Source organism: Mus musculus, chromosome 15 (genome assembly GCF_000001635.26).
Source record: "Mus musculus strain C57BL/6J chromosome 15, GRCm38.p6 C57BL/6J".
In the NCBI taxonomy this organism is placed as follows: Eukaryota; Metazoa; Chordata; class Mammalia; order Rodentia; family Muridae; genus Mus; species Mus musculus.
This window is the reverse complement of record NC_000081.6, coordinates 82,166,148-82,184,838: the sequence shown is the minus strand read 5'-3', so window position 1 is coordinate 82,184,838 and position 18,691 is coordinate 82,166,148. Positions and strand designations below refer to the sequence as shown.

At 49.8% G+C, this 18,691-nt stretch overlaps 1 protein-coding gene across 2 annotated transcripts in view; it reads right to left on the bottom strand.

Moving 5' to 3' along the window:
* Positions 1 to 18,691, bottom strand: part of Srebf2 (sterol regulatory element binding factor 2) — a 58,111-nt gene that overhangs the window by 20,541 nt on the left and 18,879 nt on the right. For both annotated transcript variants that reach the window (NM_033218.1, XM_006520685.2), the window contains exons 2-10: positions 14,685 to 15,101; positions 13,556 to 13,737; positions 11,940 to 12,086; positions 9,521 to 9,742; positions 7,569 to 7,683; positions 7,252 to 7,433; positions 5,930 to 6,122; positions 5,292 to 5,473; positions 2,582 to 2,858 (exon numbers count right to left, since the gene is read on the bottom strand). In NM_033218.1, coding sequence (NP_150087.1) covers positions 2,582 to 2,858; positions 5,292 to 5,473; positions 5,930 to 6,122; positions 7,252 to 7,433; positions 7,569 to 7,683; positions 9,521 to 9,742; positions 11,940 to 12,086; positions 13,556 to 13,737; positions 14,685 to 15,101 — 1,917 coding nt within the window. The remainder of the gene's footprint in view (positions 1 to 2,581; positions 2,859 to 5,291; positions 5,474 to 5,929; positions 6,123 to 7,251; positions 7,434 to 7,568; positions 7,684 to 9,520; positions 9,743 to 11,939; positions 12,087 to 13,555; positions 13,738 to 14,684; positions 15,102 to 18,691) is intronic.

Here is an 18,691-nt window from a genome sequence, read left to right as displayed (position 1 = left end):
AGCAAGTTACTAGCTATGTGGCTCCCTGCCTCTCCTACCGACTGGAACTTGGCTTGTGGTTACTGTTAGGATTAGCTGCTAGGAGTGCTGGTCACTGGACAGAAGTCAGGTGTGTGGTGCAATCCTTCCCAAAGCCCTGTCACTAGCACGGCCACATTCTGTTGGTAAAGGGCTAAATTTCCAAATATTTGAAGGGAGACAATGAAAACAACACAAAACCCAAGTGGCTCTTGGTTTCCTTACCCTCCTCCTACATACTTCACAGAAGGGAAACAGAGCGAGACAATGCTAGTCACACACTGGTTGGATCAGCAGGGAGATAGTTTATACCGTGAGGTCAGGGGACAGACAAGGTGCCCCTGGCACAGGCCCAAGGCCCCATTGTAGCTGTCCTGAGCTTTCACAGAGTTGCAGCCTTCTGACCTCAGGGCCTCCATGGCCTCTTGTCCTCACCAGCTGAGGGGGCCTCGTAACCAGCTGCGTCCTTATGATAAGCAGGAGGCGCTCCTAGTGCCTGAGGTCACTCTGTATTAGTGTGGGCTATCTGCTTTCCCCACAAAACTCTAAGCTTTCTCCTTCAGAGAGGACAGAGCACAGTACGAGAGCCACGCTGGGGTCAGCCCTGTCCCTTCAGAGGCCCCTAGGTCCTGGGGGGAGGGAATGGTCAGCGAGTGTAGACACGGGCTGATGGAAACCGTTCTAGTTGGAACTCTAAAACTGAGCAGCTTAGTCTCGTGGTCGGAGATCGGGCATGGAGTCTGTTCTCAGGGCGCCATGAGGGGGCAAAACCCAAGAACAAAAGCAGTGCTGCAGGACAGAGCTGAGGAGCAGGACAAAGCTGAAGGTGGGGATTTCCTGGCAAAGCCGCAAGCTCACCTCAGGCTGCTCCCCTCTGGCTAAAGCTCAAAGCAGCAGGTAGCTCTGGACTTCACCTACTGCTCATGGGTACAGCAGCAGCAATCGTCTCTTCAATCGTTTGTCCTTACCCTGTCCCTCTTACCCAAGGGCCAAACACCTCTGACCTTTGACAAACTCTCCTCTGACCTTTGACTGACATCCCTCTCGGGCAGGGTCTGTTTGTTTTTCTGAGACATCATGTGCCGTTGGTTGACCTGAAACACTCTGTAGACCAGGCTGGTCTCAAACTCGGAGTCGTACCCGCCTCTGCCTCCCCAGTGCTGGGATTAAAGGATGTGCCACGATGTCTAGTTACACAGTTCCCGTCTTGACTACACTGCCCCACCCGTCCTCTGCATGAGAGGTCCCTTTCATGGGCTCCCTTGAAGGCCCAGGGCCCATCAGTTGGGCCGCAGACTCCACAGGTCCAACGTCTACCAGGTATTTCTCCTCCATGTCTCACGGCAACTGTCCAGCACAGGGCAGCACAGCCTGGCTTGGCAAATGGCCTTTCCTCCCGTTTCTCTCAGTTCTGTCAACAAACCAAACTCCTGAGCAGGAAACCAAGAGCCATCATAATCCGCACTTTTAATTTTAAACACTTATTATTTTATGTGTCTGCGTGTACCATGGACGTGTGTAAGTCCAAGCACGTCGTGGGGGACTTAGTTGGCTCCTGCCACTGAGTCACTGGGGTTGATTCAGGTCATTATGCTCGGTGGCAAGGGCCTTACTGACTGAGCCACCTTGCTAGTCCTATCTCTTCTTCTTCCTTTTTTTTTTTGAGACAAGGTCTCATGTAGCCCAGGTTGGCCCAGGACGATCCTGCACTCCTGAGCCTTCCTGGTGCTGGGATTGTAGTATGTGTATCCGGCCATGCTTAAGTGTGGAGAGACAGTACTGTGAATAATGTTCATCTTAGAAAAGGGGTTTTTGCCGTGCGGTGGTGGCACATTCTTTAATCCCAGTACTTTGGAAGCAGAGACAGGCGGATTTCTGAGTTCGAGGACAGCCTGGTCTACAAAGTGAGTTCTAGGACAGCCATGGCTATACAGAGAAACCCTGTCTCAAACAAAACAAAACAAAACAAAACAAAACAAAACAAAAAAAAAGGGGGGGGGCTTGTTCTGTTTTGTTTTGTTCTTTGTGACAGGGTTTCTCTGTGTAATCCTGGCTGTCCTGGAACTCACTCTGTAGACCAGACTGGCCTCGAACTCAGAAATCTACCCACCTGTCTCTGAGAGCTGGGATTAAAGGCATGTGCATCTACACCCAAGTCCATCTTCGAAATAGTTAAGCTCAAGGCTGGAGAGATAGCCCAGTGGTTAAGAACACTTGCTGCTCTTCCAGAGGACCCAGGTTCAATTCTCAGCACCCACATGGCTGCTCACAACCACAGGCACCTCCAGTTCCAGGGGATCTGGCGCCCTCTTCTGGCCTCCACTAGGCATTGCCCCCACACGTGGTACACATCTATACACATAAAATCAATACATTTTTTTAAAAAAAGGAAGGAAGTGAGGGAGGAAGGGAGGGTAAAATACAGCTATAGAGAGTGTAGGTTGGTGGCTGGTTTAAAGCCATGTAAGCTGGCTTCAGTCAAGGTGGAGCGCTTGCAAAACAACCCAAGGAAGAGGCGCTCGGAACCAACCGTGCAGCACGCCTGGCCGCCCTCCCTTCTCACCTGTGATGTGCAGCTGGTGCAGCCTGTGGTAGGCCAGTGCCGCATCCCTTGCGCTGCTCTTAGCCTCATCCTCAAAGCCAGCTGCAGTGGCGGGAGTAGCCCGCCAGCGCTGGAAGACCTTCTTGAGTAACCAGCGTACCAGGCGCAGCTTCTGCAGGCTGTAGCGGATCACATTCCAGGAGAGGCTGCAGGCCAAGTCCAGGCGGGAGGTGGGCAGCGCCCGGCCCAGCACGGATAAGCAGGTTTGTAGGTTGGCAGCAGCAGCTGCGAAATCACCCTATAAGGCAGCAAGTGGGAATAATGGTCACTGGCCTTACCTCTGCCTTTTGGGTTTAACACACATCTACCTTACCACGTTGTTATCAGAATAAAGCATGCCTGTTAGCAGAATAAAACATAATTTCCATTGAAGAACATCTGAGAAATGCTGGAGCGCTACAAAAACATGAAAAGCGGCCACCTGTAACCTCATCCCACAATCACTGTGGAGTCTGAGGAATTCCTTGGCCTTTTTATTAAATTAAGTTGTACTGTGTTCTGTCTTTCAGCAAGTCCTAGAGTTTCCCAGAGCAGCTTCTTGTTTGTTTTTTGAGACAGGGTTTCTCTGGGCAGATGAGGCTGGCTTTGAAGTCAGAGTGCTCCGGGTGCTGGGATTTGAGGTGAGCGCCCCCATCGCCCTGGTGTTGAGCAGCTTTTATAAATAAGTACTGGTTTTTAGATAAAGAGCGTGCTTAGGTTCGGGAAGTTTGCTGTGCCCGACACCTCAGGGTTGCTTAGTCACAGCTCTGGGATTGTAGCCTGTGATTCAGTGGCCCATGGAGGCCCAAGAACCACAGCTTTAAGGCAAACTCACAGCTAAATTGCTGAACTCCCTCAATTTGGGATCTCTGCCAAGCTGAGGGTCTAATGGGGTGTACGGCACCCTGCTGACATTGATAACTGAGAGAGGTTATCAATGGCAACCAAAGGATGGCAGGCATCCTTTCCTGGCTGTTTTCCAGGCTGTCTTTGCCTCCTCAATCAGTCCAACTCTTTTCCCAGCAAGAATGCGGCTTCCCTTAGCACCGGCTCTACCCAGCCCTGTGAGTGCTGCCTCTTGGCCACTGCTCACTACTCAAGGCATCAGAGCATTTCCAGGCAACAGCCTAGAAAGAGTCCTCTGTACCATCCAGCTTCTTCCACCTTTGAGTTAACATCATTGCTAATTAATTTATATCTCAAAATATTTATTCAATTCTACCTTCTTGTTTCTCTCTTATTCTACCCATTCTAAGAGCCTCCTAGCTTGTTTCTGTATCTTTCACTGTCTCCTTTCGCTAACCTATTCTTCCCAAGGCCACCAGGATGAGTTTCAAACACCCTTAAATCTGCCTCTAGGATATTCCTATGAACTGCTGTCCTGCACTGCGCTTGTACTTTAGGACCCCAGGGCTTCGGGTGGGCACTGACCAGGGGTGGGAGGACTCAGGTGTGGCAGCCTGCAGAGGGAGAGTAAGCTCTGGGTTTGCTATGCTCAGGGATGATCTGAGTCACATGATTCCACAGTGTACATGGGTAGCCTCTTCAATGTCATCAGGTGACACAGAACCCACCCCATAATCTCTCCTTACAGTGATTCCAAATAAAAACTTTCAACTAATTTTCTTGTTCTAAAATCTTCCCTGATTCCCCAGAGAACTAGAAATAACCTAATGCAGAGGGCTGGAGAGATAGCTCAGAAGGTAAGAACACTCGATGCTCTTCTGGAGGGATCAAAGTTCGGTTCCCAGCATCCATGCCAAGAGGCTCATCACCAGCTGTAACTCCAGCTCCAGGGAATCTGACGCCCTCTTCTGGCCTCCAAGGGCACCTGCACTCATGTGCATATACCTTCACACAGACAGACAGACAGACAGACAGACAGACAGACAGACAGACAGAAATAAAAAAATAAACCTAATTATAAGTTAAAACTCTGTGCACGCAGCAACTAGCTACAGTGCCAGCCTTCACTGGCTTCTTCCTTCGACACAGACACATAGCCTCAAATGGTCTACTTGTCTGTAGTCTGTCTACCTGACCGTAGTCTGACTGTGAATGTCCCCACAGGCTCATGGATTCCAACATGTGGTCCCCAGCCATGGCACTGCCGCAGCTGGCTGTGGAACCTCGGGGCCCAAGGCCTGGCTGACATAAATGGATTGCAAGCAGCAGGTCTTGTGAGTGATCTCTCCCTGTCGCTCTGGTGCCTCCTGGTCTGCCAAGACATGAGATACCACGCCACAAGCTCCTGTCCCACGGCCACCAGCCTTTCCCGCGTGGGGCTGAAACTATGAACTCAAATAATATCCCTTAAATTGCTTCTGCTGGGTATTTGGTTACAGTAAGGAGACAAGTGGCTGATACAGTTCTCAGGACACTTTCGCCTGAAAGGCCCTGCCACGTCTGCCTGCCCATCCTCTTGTCCAGGGTAGCCCTGCTTACGCCTCAAGACTCACAGCATTCGTATGTCCCACTGCAGAGATCATTTTGTGTGCACAGCATGATCTACACACAGGGGTACCCTCCTTCACTGCCCTGTGGCTGTTCTAGATACGGGGGGGGGGTGGGGGGTGGTTCTTCTCTTTCCTCAGTCACCCAGCACCTGCCACAGGGCTTGATTCACACTGGGGACTCAACAACATTCCCTGAGCATAGAGAAAGGTGAAGAAAGGCGGATGACGGAACTCACTTTGGCGAGGTCTAGGTCTGCCTGCTTCCGGTGTCTCCAGAAGGTGACTGAGGGGCGTGAGTGTGGGCGAATCACCGGCTCCCCGTGGACCAACAGCTTCACAAAGACGCTCAAGACAATCACACCATTTACCAGCCACAGGAGGAGAGTTGGAACCATCCAGTCAAACCAGCCCCCAGCACCTAGAGAGGGGCACTCGGCTGAGACTACCAGAGGAGCCTTGCGGGACAGCCAGGCACCTGACGGACTCCAGGGTGCAAGATCAAAGTGTGAGCCTTCTGTGACAGTTTCAGAGGAAATTGTACACACTTCCGCAGCCTAAACAAGAGTCCTTTTATACCCTGGCACCATGGTGCTGAGTGCCACAAAACCCCCAGTTAAGAGGAAATTAGGACACCGGTCTCACTTCTGACATACGGCCCCTCAAACAAGCACCTCCCCATCTCTCCCACCCAGTCCCTTCCAAAAGCAGGTGCCAGACTGGTTTTGCTTGTCCCAACAAACTCATGCTTGTCTTATTATATCTAACTCAGGCTGGGCCCCGTCAGCAGCAAGCAGGTGGGAAGCCCATTTTTGCACAGGGTCCTTTTGCCACAGCAGGCCACCCAACCCAAGCCAGCATTAGGGGACCCACCTACCTGACTCCAGTGACAGTACACTGCGGCCCGAGCCTGAGTATGGGTGCTGGTCAGTGTTGTGGGCCCCTCCCCACTGCAGCAAGGAAGTCAAGGGGTTAAAGGAGAGGCCCAGGAAGGTGAGGACACATAAGAGGATTCGAGAGCGGTCCACCATGCCCAGTGCCACAGGAGGAGAGTCCGGTTCATCCTTGACCTTCAGAAAAGCAGCTCCGAGTCAGAACAGCCATGATTTGTAATTGTTATTGTTTAAAATCATTTATCTTATGCGCAGTGGTGTTTTGCCTGTGTGAGGGTGTTGGCCCCCCTGGAACTCACATTACAGTTATGAGCTGCTCTGTAAGTTTGAGGCCAACCTGGTCTACATAGAGATCAGAGCGAGTTCCAGCCCACCAGCTAGGACTGTATAGTGAGACCTTGTCTTGAAAGAAAAAAGAATGTATTTAGCACGGACAAGGCCAAATGGCTCCCCAGTACCACACACATCAAAGGCACTGGCAATGCCTGCAATCCTGGCACTTCGCAGGTAGAGACAGGAAGACCAGGAGGCCGACAGAGTTCATTCTAATTTCATAGCAGGTTCTAGGCCAGCCAGAGCAACATGGTAACCCTCACATGAACAAACTAGATACTAACGAACCACATGTTTCTGGAGTCAGAAAGACTCCAGTTGCAAGACGCAGGACAGGATTCAGTGTTTCCAAAGGTTCTGGGAAATCACTGTGCTCAGGGCCTCTGCAAACTAATTCCATTAAAACTTCAATTGCCAAGGGCTCTTTTGTTCAGGGACCATTTAAGAGCCCTCAGTTGGTGGAATGCTAACTGTTAGATTGCAAATTGTAGTTGTTTCCGGAAAGAGCACCAAGAGGCGGCCTTGCTCTAATCGAGCAGAGCAGCCTAGAAAGTGGTCTTGCCAGGCCCATTAGTGGCAGGCAGGGAGAGTAATGGAGTGCGTCCAGGGGCTCCCAGAGCCCACCCGCATGACAGCTGCTCTGTGTCCTCATTCCCTGTCTGACTTGCTAAGTCTGAGGGTCTGAGGGTCTGTGGCTTCTTCATCCAGAGGCCCTTTTCTAGGGGGATGGGGGTGGGGTGGGGGGAGGGTGGTCTTCCTCAGCTTGCTTGGAACTCAAGATCCTCTGCCAGGCTGGGTTACAGGCATGGACCATACTGAGCAGCTCCCACCTCACAGACAGCTAACGGCACAGGGCATTCAGCCCCCTGTACCTTACACCATTTAGACCGCTGGTTGGGTCAGCGCTCTGTGGCCACTATTCCTTTACAGAAAATGAGAGATTCTGAGGGTGAGACATTTCAGAAGCACATACCTTTGCGTCATCCAGCAGAGGGCTGCCCGGCTCAGAGTCAATGGAATAGGGAGAGAAGCCGGCCTGGGACCCGGAGTCGGAGGCCGGCGGAGACATCAGAAGGACATTCTGGTTAAAGTCATCAATTTTCAAGTCCACATCACTGTCCACCAGACTGCCCAGGTCGATGCCCTTCAGGAGCTCTGCAAAGACAAGTCCCTCCATTTTTATAAAGTCCCACATGAGAGGGGCCTCACACACATGTGCGTCCCACCTCTCAGTGCCTGCCACAGGACTTCCCCTGTGAGGTCTGCTGGCCCTCCGGCAGGCAGACTTACTGTTTTTCTGATTGGCCAGCTTCAGCACCATGTTCTCCTGGCGCAGCTTGTGATTGACCTGCTGCAGATATTTGATGTAATCAATGGCCTTCCTCAGAACGCCAGACTTGTGCATCTGGAAGGAAGGCAGACGAAACACAGTTACGGCCGTGCGTGTGGAGCTGAGAGAGCAGAGCCCCACAGTCCACGCGTGGGAAGCACAGCTGCGAGGTGCCAGGGCCCGGCTCATGGCTGGCTGGTGGACACAGAGCTCGCCCTAACTCTGGACCTCTTCTTTCTTTCCTTTCTTTTTTTTTGGTTGGTGGGGTGGTGATAGTACCAGGTGCTGGGTTTCAGACTCAGGACAAGCGTTGAGATGCATATTTAACATATCAAAGTGGGCCTGGCCTCTAGGTTCTCCCAGCAGCTCTTGGTCCCTACCCGTTACAGGGCACGGCTGCTATACCCCTTACCCAGAGGTTTTTCCCTATATAACAGAGACATTTTTGTCTCCTTCTCTCTGCCGCTCTCTGCATTTTCTCTCTCCCTGTATGTGTGTTCAAGCTTCTCCCGTCCCCACCCCTAACCCCTTGGCCTTGCCAACTTTCCTGGCTTTATTACTTGGGATCAGTGAACCCACTGGAGAGCTGGTTCCCATTAAACCCGCCTTTGTATACGCTAATCTGGCCTGAGTTGGCTCATTTCACTGGCCAAGACTAACACATCACTAGGGACTGGACCTAGGCAACGGACCCAAGGTCTGGCCCATTCTAGCTCTATCATGAGCTAAATCCTCACTTCTCCTAATCCTTAACATGTGAATAATGGCAGGATCTAAGCCATAGGCTGGTAGTAAGGTCTTCATGAGACAATACATGTTAAGAGTTTATAGCCTGGAACCTGGCATAAAACTGACATACAATAATTATTTGACTATAATAATCCACATAATAATCTAGCATAAAAACAAACTTTAAGGAAATCAAGTGGCAAACAAACAAGAAAAAAAATAGCACCTCCCACTTCCCAGGAGACACATTCATTAAAAAAAAAAAAAAAGATATATGCAAAAAAAATTAATTTCCTCTGCTTTGCTCTTGTGCAGAGTTGATCTGCACTCTTGCTTCTGTCCTGAAAGGGAGCACTATAAAATATGTCAAGAGCCAGGCGGTGATGGCGCTTGCCTTTAATCCCAGCACTCGGGAGGCAGAGGCAGGCGGATTTCTGAGTCCAAGGCCAGCCTGGTCTACAGAGTGAGTTCCAGGACAGCCAGGGCTACACAGACAAACCCTGTCTCAAAAAAACCCAAAAAAGTCAAGAATGTCCTAAGTTACCTCCAAGGTACACATAGTCCTATACCTGTCAACAAGGTAGGATGCGCTATCTCCCTCTTTCACCGCATGTCACACAGCACAGGTGACAGAGTAAATGTACTAGGCGTCATCGCATCACCAACCTTCAACACTCCATTTATGCTAGATAATTACTCATTAAAGATTAATTTATCTTTATTTTATGAGTATTTTGCCTGCCTGTCATGCCTGCCTGGTGCCTGAGACACACAGAGGACACGGGACCTCAGAACTAGGATTACAGCCACTGTAAACAACCACGTGGGTGCTAGGACAGAACCCAGGTCTTCTGAAGAGTGTCACCTGCTCTTCTGCTGACCCGCCTCTGAAAGCCTCCTCATTCATTCATTCATTCATTCATTCACTCACGGAACTGACTTTTAGTCCTGACTGGCCTAGAACTTGTAATCTTCCTGCCTTGTCTCCCGAATGCCAGGATAATAAACATATGCCACCATATCTGGGCAGTATTCTACAATCCTGTTAAACACCAGGATTATTCAACAAAAATCCGTCTCTAACTTCCTTTTGTGTCCACTCATTAAGGCTGCACCTTCCCTAACTGCATGACAGAGACCAAGGCGACACTGGGCCTGAGTCAGTGCTCTTCCTGGCTCTTACCTTGGCATCTGTCCCCATGACTAAGTCCTTCAACTCTATGATTTTGTCGTTGATGGAGGACCGGTAGCGCTTTTCAATGATATTGTGTGTTGTCCGCCTCTCTCCTTCTTTGGGAGGATCCAGCTGCTTCACGCCGCCAGGCACTTGCTTGATAGGAACTTTCTCTTGCCCCATCATCACAGGCATTGTGGTCAGAATGGTCCCGTTGCTGCCCACCAGGGTCTAGAACATGAGCAGAATTTCCTTTTGTTAGTTTAAATACAGTAACCTCACAACACGAAGTGGGCTGCTCCTGCATATGGGGTATCACCCAGGAGTGCTTCACGTTGTCTGATACCCTCTTGGGCTAAGGAGGTCAGGTCCTGAGAGGCCCAGAGCTGTGCACATCCACTCCCATCTTCCTCTCAAGATCACTATTAATAAACAGCACCACCAAAAGATTAGCTGGGCCTTAACTTCTGGCCTGGGGCGGGGGCGGGGATGGGGGTGGGGGCGGGGTGGGATTGCTAGGAAAATGCTGTATGGTTTTGCTGTCAAACTGTCAGTAACCTCTGAACACACATACAGGAGCATTAGCTGGACCCAGAGAAAACTTTCTCCTAGTCTGTGACATAGTTTTTCCTCTTCTCAATGACAAGCAAATGCTGGCATTTCTTCCGGCCACCAGAGCGTGCAGGATAACACCTATACTTTCCTTCAGAGCTGCTCTCTCAATTTGTCAGAGCTCCCACAGAGCTTCCCGCCCCTCGTTTCTATGTGTACTAAGTTTTGTTCTCCCTCAATGAATGGTTTCAATATCCAAATGGTTAAGGAGGAGACAGAAACCTGCTTTACTTAATCAGAATTAGAAATAATTTACTGGGCCGGCCTGGTGGCGCACACCTTTAATCCCAGCATTTGAGAAGAGGAGGCAGGTGGATCTTTGTGAGATCTAAGCCAGAGGGCTACATAGAAGAGTCTGTCTCAAAAAAATAAAAACAAACAAATAAACAAAACAACCCATCAATCAGGCAAGGTGGCCTATAACCCCAGCCCTCAGGGGCTTGGACAGGGAGATTTTGAGTTTGAGTTCTGGGCTATACTGAGGAACCCTATGTAAAAACAAACAAAATAAACAAAAGAAAAGAATAATTTACATATAACAAGTATCATTTTTAGAACTTTCGAAGTTTTGCATATGCATGCAACTTGTAGCATCCAAGACAAAAACCCTTTGCTATATAGAATGTCCCTTAAATCCTGCCCCATAACCCCTTACCATACAGAATGTCCCCTAAGTCCTGACCTATAACACTTTGCCATATAGAATGTCCCTTAAGTCCTGCCCTATAACCCCTTACCATACAGAATGTCCCTTAAGTCCTGCCCTATAACCCTGCTCTGTCACACAGCACAGTCACACTTCAACTCTTTTTTTTTTTTTTTTAAAGATTTATTTATTGTTATATGTAGGTACACTGTAGCTGTCTTCAGACACACCAGAAGAGGGCATCGGAGCATCGGATATCATTGCAGATGGTTGTGAGCCACCATGTGGTTGCTGGGATTTGAACTCAGGGCCTTTGGAAGAGCAGTCAGTGCTCTTACCCGCTGAGCCATCTCACCAGCCCACGCTTCAACTCTTGACCGTCTTACTACTGGGATTACTAGTGTGACCGTCTGGGTCGGGCTTCTTTTCTTTCCTATCACTGTTGGGAATACTTTTATTTTACAGGTGTATTGTGAGTTGTTTCTCTCCCATGGACGGACATTTGAATAGTTTCTAGTTCTTAGCAGTTTCTATTTTGTTTTAAGACAAGGTCTCACATAGCCCAGGCTGGCCCCTATGTAGCTGAGGATGACCTTGAACTTTTGCACCTTCTGCCTGCATCTCCCGAGTTCGGGGATTCCAGTCCCGTCCACCACACCCTGTTTATGAGTTGCTGGGGACTGAACCCAGAGCCTTGAGTGTGCTAAGCAAGCGCTCTTATCCACTGCCTACCTCTCCAACTCTAGCTCTCAGATTTTATGAATAATGTTAATGCTTCCAAAATGTAAATAACCTTTACTCAAAGTGGCTGGGATCCTGTAACTGAAGGATGGTGCTTTCCTTGTCTGTCTTCTTCATACCTCTCCCTGTCTGGTGGCCCTAGGGTCCTTTAGCAGTCAAACCCCACGGCAACAATGGTAAAAAAAGATGACGGCTCTGTGAGGAGCTGCCGTCCAGCAGCAGGGCTCATCTAGGGTTCTGTTCCACTCCCTTACAAGCTCCCAAGACTTAATACAGCACAACTCCACAACACTGCTTCAAGGGAAGAAACAAACTAAAAGTGGGGTGATGTTTCCAATCTGATGGACACATTCTACTAAGCTCCCCACATGTACTCAGCAGCGGGCTTTAGAAACTCTGAGCCCAGAGGAAGCAGAGCCCGACCCTTACTGGCACTTGAAGGGCGGCTGTCTGGATGGGGGCAGTGAGGGCCGTGAGGGCCGGGTTCTGGACTGCAGCCATGACAGGGCTGCCATCTGTCTTCAGCGTGGTCAACACAAGGGAATCTGTCTTAATGATCTGAGGTTGCACCAGGACCTAGAAGGAGGAGGACAAAAAAGAGCATGATTATTATTTTGTTTTTGTTTCTTCCTTGCTGCGTAGACTAATCACGAAAACATAAGAGAACATTTTCTTGAAACTGGAAACAAACAAACAAACAAACAAACAAGGAAATCCCTTACAGACAATTCCCAAAGTTGGCTATTTTGTGCAGCTTGCATCCTGTGTGGAAGGGGAGGGAGGAAGGGGACAGCTAAGGAGAACGGTAAGGCTTTAAGGCTTTCAGGCTGAGAGAGCTGGCCTTGGCTAGGGTCGGGAGAGCCAGGGGCACGGGTAGGAAGGAAGAATGGCAAGCTCAGGTTGTCTGTTTCTGTTTGTTTTTTTAAGATAGGTTAGTTTGGGGCCATTGAGAAGGTTCATCAGTGGAGGTGCCAGCTACCATGCTTAATGACCTGAGTCTGAGCCCCAGGACTTACAAGGTGGAAGGAGAGAACTGACCCCTGAATCTGCCCTCCGACTGCCACATGTGTGCACCCGCCCACAGATACGTGCACACAGAATAAAAATGTTCGTTTGTTAGTAAGAAAGTCTAAGTAAGTTCATATATACTTTACGTGTGTGCTGACCACACACGTGTGCAAACATGCCTAGCTGAGTGCATACAGGTCAGAGCAGGACCGAAGCTCGCCTTATTGCCTCGAAAGCACTCTTAATCAACTAGAAGCTTCTTCTATTTTGGCTATCACCCTGACAGATATAGCAGGGCATGCCTTTAATCCCAGCACTTGGGAGGCAGAGGCAGGTGGATCTCTGTGAGTTTGAGGCCAGTCTGGTCTACAGAGTGATTTCTAGGACAGCCAGACTACAAAGAGAGATCTTGTCTCAAACCAATGAAGCAAGCAAGCAAGCAAGCAAGCAAATAAACAAACAAGCAAGCAAGCAAACTTACCCACTGAGCCATCTCCCCAGCCCCCTAAAACGCTGTTTTTTGTTTTTAAAAAGATTTATTTATTATTATATGTAAGTACACTGTAGTTGTCTTCAGACACACCAGAAGAGGGCATCAGATTTCATTATGGATGGTTGTGAGCCACCATGTGGTTGCTAGGATTTGAACTCAGGACCTCTGGAAGAGCAGTCAGTGCTCTTAACGGCTGAGCCATCTCTCCATCCCGTTTGTTCTCTAAATGCACACTTGGTACATCTGTTGTGGGAGGGCAGCTTGTAAGAGCTGGTTTTTCCTTCCACGGTGTGAACTGAACCCAGGTTTCCAGGCCTGGTAACAAGTGCCTGTCCGCTGAGCCCTTCTTCCCAGCTGTATATACCCATCGTATGTGTCAACAGTCACTGCATGCCAGAGGCGAGGCTCAGTCAGATCTCTGCAATGGTACTCAGAGGTTCCTTTCTTAGCCCTCCTCCTCCTCCCTGGTCTGTGTATGCTCTCGATAGCAGGCTCAGCAGGTTTTAACCAAGGACTAATTCAGACTCCTTTCCAAGCCACCTACCGGGACCTGCTGCACCTGTGGCGCAGCGACCGTCTGTACCGTGGCGGGGGCAAGGGTCTGCAGTGTGCCATTGGCTGTCTGCGTCAACACCCGCTGGGCCTGTACCGTCTGCACCTGCTGCTGGATGGTGACGGGCTGCACCTGCGGGGACGTCACGAGGCTTTGCACTTGAGGCTGCAGGACTTTGGGAAGAAGAGAGCAAAGTTACATGGGCAAGGAACGCACAATGTCACCACAGCTGCAGTGTGACTTGGGGACGGGGTGTCTTGTAATGACTTCGGCTTCCCACCTGCTGCTGAAGAAGATGCGCACAGCCATTTACAAGCTGGTTTAGAGAATAGGAATGTCCCATAAGGACTGCATCAATATCTGATGGAATGAGTACAAATTGTTTTATGACTCCGGGTGCTGGAGCGAATGTAAGGGAAGCTACGTGGCAAATGGCTGCGCCTGCAATCGAGTTAATAGACGCCGAGAGTCAACAACCCCCCGGGGCCTCATTGCTTCCCATCCGTTCTAGATGGGAAATCTGCTTTGAGATCATGGTCTCTGCTTTCTGTTTTTTATCTTCTCCTCCAGAGTCTCCAAACCCACCAGAAAATTATGTCTTCAAACTGAGAGCAATACCGAGCCTACCCGGGGCTCCCCATTGTCATGGGACACAGCACATCACAGCAAGCACAAGCACTTCAGCTGCGCATTCCATCAACATGAACCGCGTGCCCGCCGTGACGGCTGCTATTTAGAGATGCAGCACCTATTTTAAAAATGGAATTTATCTCCACAGTGCTAGCTTAGGAGTTATCTGCCGAGGGACCAGTTCTCATCTGTGGATGCTCAGATCTGATGGCCAAGTAAGTTTCAGACCTAATTTTATTCAGAACTCCACCTCTAGTTATCAGGACAACCTGGCCTTTCCCAGGTTTGGACTTGGAAGTAGGTCTAAGAGACATTAAAGCCTTTGAGAAAGGAGATACATCCCTGCACCATTCTGCCAATGATCACAAACTTGTCCAGACAGGACCAGACTAAAGTCTTCTCCCGCTCAGGGAGGCTAGGTCTGCAGTGTCTGTCTGCACACTGGCACGGAGGCTCCGGAAGCCACCAAGTGCCCTGACTTCTGCGTCACCTTGAAAGCTGGTCGCTGCGTTCTGGTATATCAAAGGCTGCTGGATGATCCTCGTCTGCGGAGCGGTGCTGAACGTCGGGGTGATCATCACCGTCTGCTGCTGCAGCTGAGCTGGAGGTTGGGGCTGGGGCTGGGGTCGCGGCTGGAGAACAGGGGTTGCCCTTGGTGGGGTAGGAGAGACTTTGACCTGCAGGGCCGGAGCCTGAGGGGAGGCAGCTGAGGGAGAGAAGGTAGATAATGGGACCTGGCTGAATGACCGCTGTACTGCAGGGTCTGTGGCTCCACCATTGTTGCCTCTGCCACTGCTGTTGTTGCCACTGCCACCATTGCTGCCACCTCCAGGGAAGGAGCTACAAAGTTGCTCTGAAAACAAATCAGGGAACTCTCCCACTTGATTGCTGACAAACTGTAGCATCTCTGTGAACAACAAAAAAAAAAAAAAAAAAGAAAGAAAGAAAAAAGGAGTCATTCTTTTGCTACCCAAAATAGAAACATTTTGGTTTTGTCTTTTTGACACAGGGTTTTGTTATGTAGACTGGGTTGACCTGGTACTTAAAACAATCCTCCTAAAAAAAACAAAAAACAATCCTCCTGAGCCAGGCATGGTGGTGCCTGCCTTTGATCCCAGTTCTCCGGAGGCAGAGGCAGGTGTCTCTGTGTGAGTTCGAGGCCAGCCTGGTCTACAAGGCATAGGACAGCTCAGCTCTACAGAAAAACCCTGTCTCAAAACAAAACATACAGCAAACCTCCTGTTTCAGTCTCCTAAGCTCTGGGATTGTGTCTACTACAGTAGACCAAGGAACACAGGCATCTTTATTTGGTACTCCTCCCACCCCCAATGTTTCCCATGGAGTTGTATGTAATCTGTGGGCACAGAGAAGTAATCCTATGCCTAGAGTCTAGCCAGTATCCTTGACTAGCCAACAACTGAACTGAGAGCTAACTTCTCTCATTTGGCTCTTTAATAACCTCAACTTCAGGTTACTAATTTCTTGGTGATTTCTTTTGAGGTGCTGTGAAATTGAACTCGGGGCCTGACACATGCTAGGCATGTGTTCTCTATCACAGGGCTCCATTCTCAGCTCACAAATGTTAACTTTTAAACTTGATGAAGAAATTGATGCACTAGAGTTGGGAGTGACACAGTATTTATGGAAATGCACAGGGCTCTGGGCTCCACTCTAGGCACCATAAGCAATATTACCCAAAATAGGAAAATAGAGTGTATGACCATCCAATGTCTTGTCTTGTCTGAGACAGGTCTTACTAGATAGCCTTAGCTGACCCACAACTTGCATCAATCCTCCTGCCTCTGCCACCTGAGTGCTGAGATTACAGGTATAAGCCACCATGTCCAGCTTGCCAATGCTAAGACCATAGCAGAAATGGATCAGGATGGGTCTACACAACCCACAGGAAGCAGAGGGTGGGCTGTCACTGCCGGAAAGCTTTGGAGCGCAGTAACCTTGGCCACGAAGCAACCTCCACTCTCAGCCCTGCTCTCTGTGGCAGTGCCCCAACTCTGCTGGGCTGTAGCTGCACCAAACGTTAGTTCTTCCTAGCCCCTTTCATCCTCAATAGACACACTCTGGTCATCTCCTTCAACCAATCTGGGTATTCAATCAACATATCTCGGTATTGTGGGTGACCTGGGAAGCCCAGGGCATGGTGGCACATGCCTGTAATTCCAGCACTCGGGAGGCCGAGGCAGGAGCTCAGCTCCTGAGTTTGAGGCCAGCATAGAGTACACTCAGCAGTTCAGCTGTCAAGAACCTTTAGAGAAGAAAGGACGGAAAGTCCTGGAAAGAGCTAGAACACAGTGACACACACTGCCAGCACATAGCCCGGTTTAGATCCATTTTTCTGCCATACCATTTCGTTCACCTTCATTACCACAGAGCCCCGTTTGAAGGCAGAGGCAGAGAGATGTTGGTCCTGCACCAGGTTCCATGCTTTTCAGGGCCCTTGTGGATCTCTGGCTGTGTCTTTTCCCCACTGGGAAAGAAGTCTGTGGGGCCCCCTTGGAAACTATGCTCTCCTTTCTAGATCATATTCCAAGTGTCTGTAACCCCTGAATCCCTCTTCCCCTGAAGCCTCAAGCCTGGGAAGGCTTCCATACGCTCCACTAACTCCAGACACTCTTGTTTCTCATGACCGCTTCCTGTTCCTGGGGCGTACGTGTAAGATACTCTAAAAGGAAAGACGTGAACGCGTACCCATGAAATGAGTGATTATTCTTGAAAAGTGGTCGGGAATTCCAGAGGCTCTCTTAGCCTCTGATGCTCTCATTCAGACACCAAACAAACCACTGTGGCAAGAACAGCCCCCATGCCTGGCACAATGGCTCAGTGGGAAAAGACACTGGGCATGGCCTGACGACCTGAGTCTGAACCCCAGAAGCCACATGGAGGAAGGAAAGAACTGACTCTCACAAGGTGTCCTCTCACGTCCACACATGTGCCATGGAGTATGCACCCAACACAAAGTAAATAATATAAATAATAAGAATAAAGAGAGACCAGCCTTCCAAACCAAAAAGCACCGTCTCCATTCCTTCCCCCAAGTCCTCTTCCTCTGCCCCAGAAAGTCCCTTCCAAGTCTCTGAAAGTAGGGGAGGTGTCTGAGGAAGCCGAGTCGTATGTGGGGCAAGCAGCATGTTACTGGAGATTCCTAGTGCGGTCCAAACGGAGCAACTGGAGCTTAGCAATTCAATCGCCGTTCAACCAGCCAGGCATGTCAGCTCCACTTACAAACACCTCACTGCTCCAGTCTGATGTACGTACGTGGGAGGGCACAAGTCACAGACATGGCAAAGGTCAACTAAGGGCAAGTCCTTCTCCACACTTTAACTAAGAGCTGTCCTGAGTCTCAGAAGAAAACACAAATGAAACGCACACCTGGCGCACGAGCATAATACGAGATTATGGGAAACTTTAAGATGATTAGGAGAAATCTAGCAATTCTCCAGCCCTTCCCAAGTGCCATAAAACCAAAGGAAAGGGCAGTCCGAGGGAGGGCGCACAGGCTTGGGTTTGGTGCTGTTTGGGCCTGGGTCTCAGGAAGGCAGCTCCAGGAGCCGTGAGGACAGATTACTTCTCTCTCACCACAAAAGGCTGGCTGGGACATAAATACACACTTGATTCTTTGCTCTGAGGTGAAATAAGATAATTTATGCAAAACGCCAGCAAGGGGCGGGCCCTCAGGAAGCCCCTTGAGCACCCACTGCACACGCACTTGGGCCTGCTTAAAGTTTACTCCACCAAGCGCTCGCTCTCAAAGCTCTCAAAGCTCCCTTTGCTGGGGGGGGGGTGCAATACCGGCTGGTGTGCAAAGGTCACAGGGTTTTAGTTCACAAAGCAGGTTAAGAGCGTGTAGGCAGATGGAATGGAACGGCCGCTGCTTCTTTTTTTCTTTTCTTCTTAAAGTAAAATGCCTTTCAACGCTTACATAGAAAGTATCAGTGAAGCCAACTTCAGAAAGCTGAGCAGCAGGCCCTAACCAAGTGGTAAGGCAAGATGAGCGACTGTGGGAAGGAGCGCCATGCAGAGACACGCAGGGAGCTGAGGTGCAGGCTCCAGGAACAGTCATGCTCTGACTCCACCCTCCACCGCGTGAGAGCACAGAATGGCTCCCCACTCCGAGTTTTGTGTCAGGCAGTTACACGGGCTCTCATTTCCACAGAGAGCCATGAAGCCAGGGAAAGCAAGGCCTGGGAAAAGGTTTTATGAAGCTTTGAAAATGGAGTTTGTGTTCCAGCTGCAGTTCACAGAGCACGGGGGCAAAGAGGCTCCCCGGAAGTGGCCGGCACACCCAAGCACACCTCACTTCCTTCTCCACCGTTTCCCCAGCCTTAGCAGTCTCTAAAAGTTGAGGCTAAGTTGCTTGGGGCACCAAGAATCTACATTTGGGTTCTGCTTCTTTAAAAAAAAAGCAAAGAAACAAAACTAGAGGGAGGTTTTTAGCACCTGTGCATTTCAAATAGCTTCATGCCTCACAGAAACAGAAGT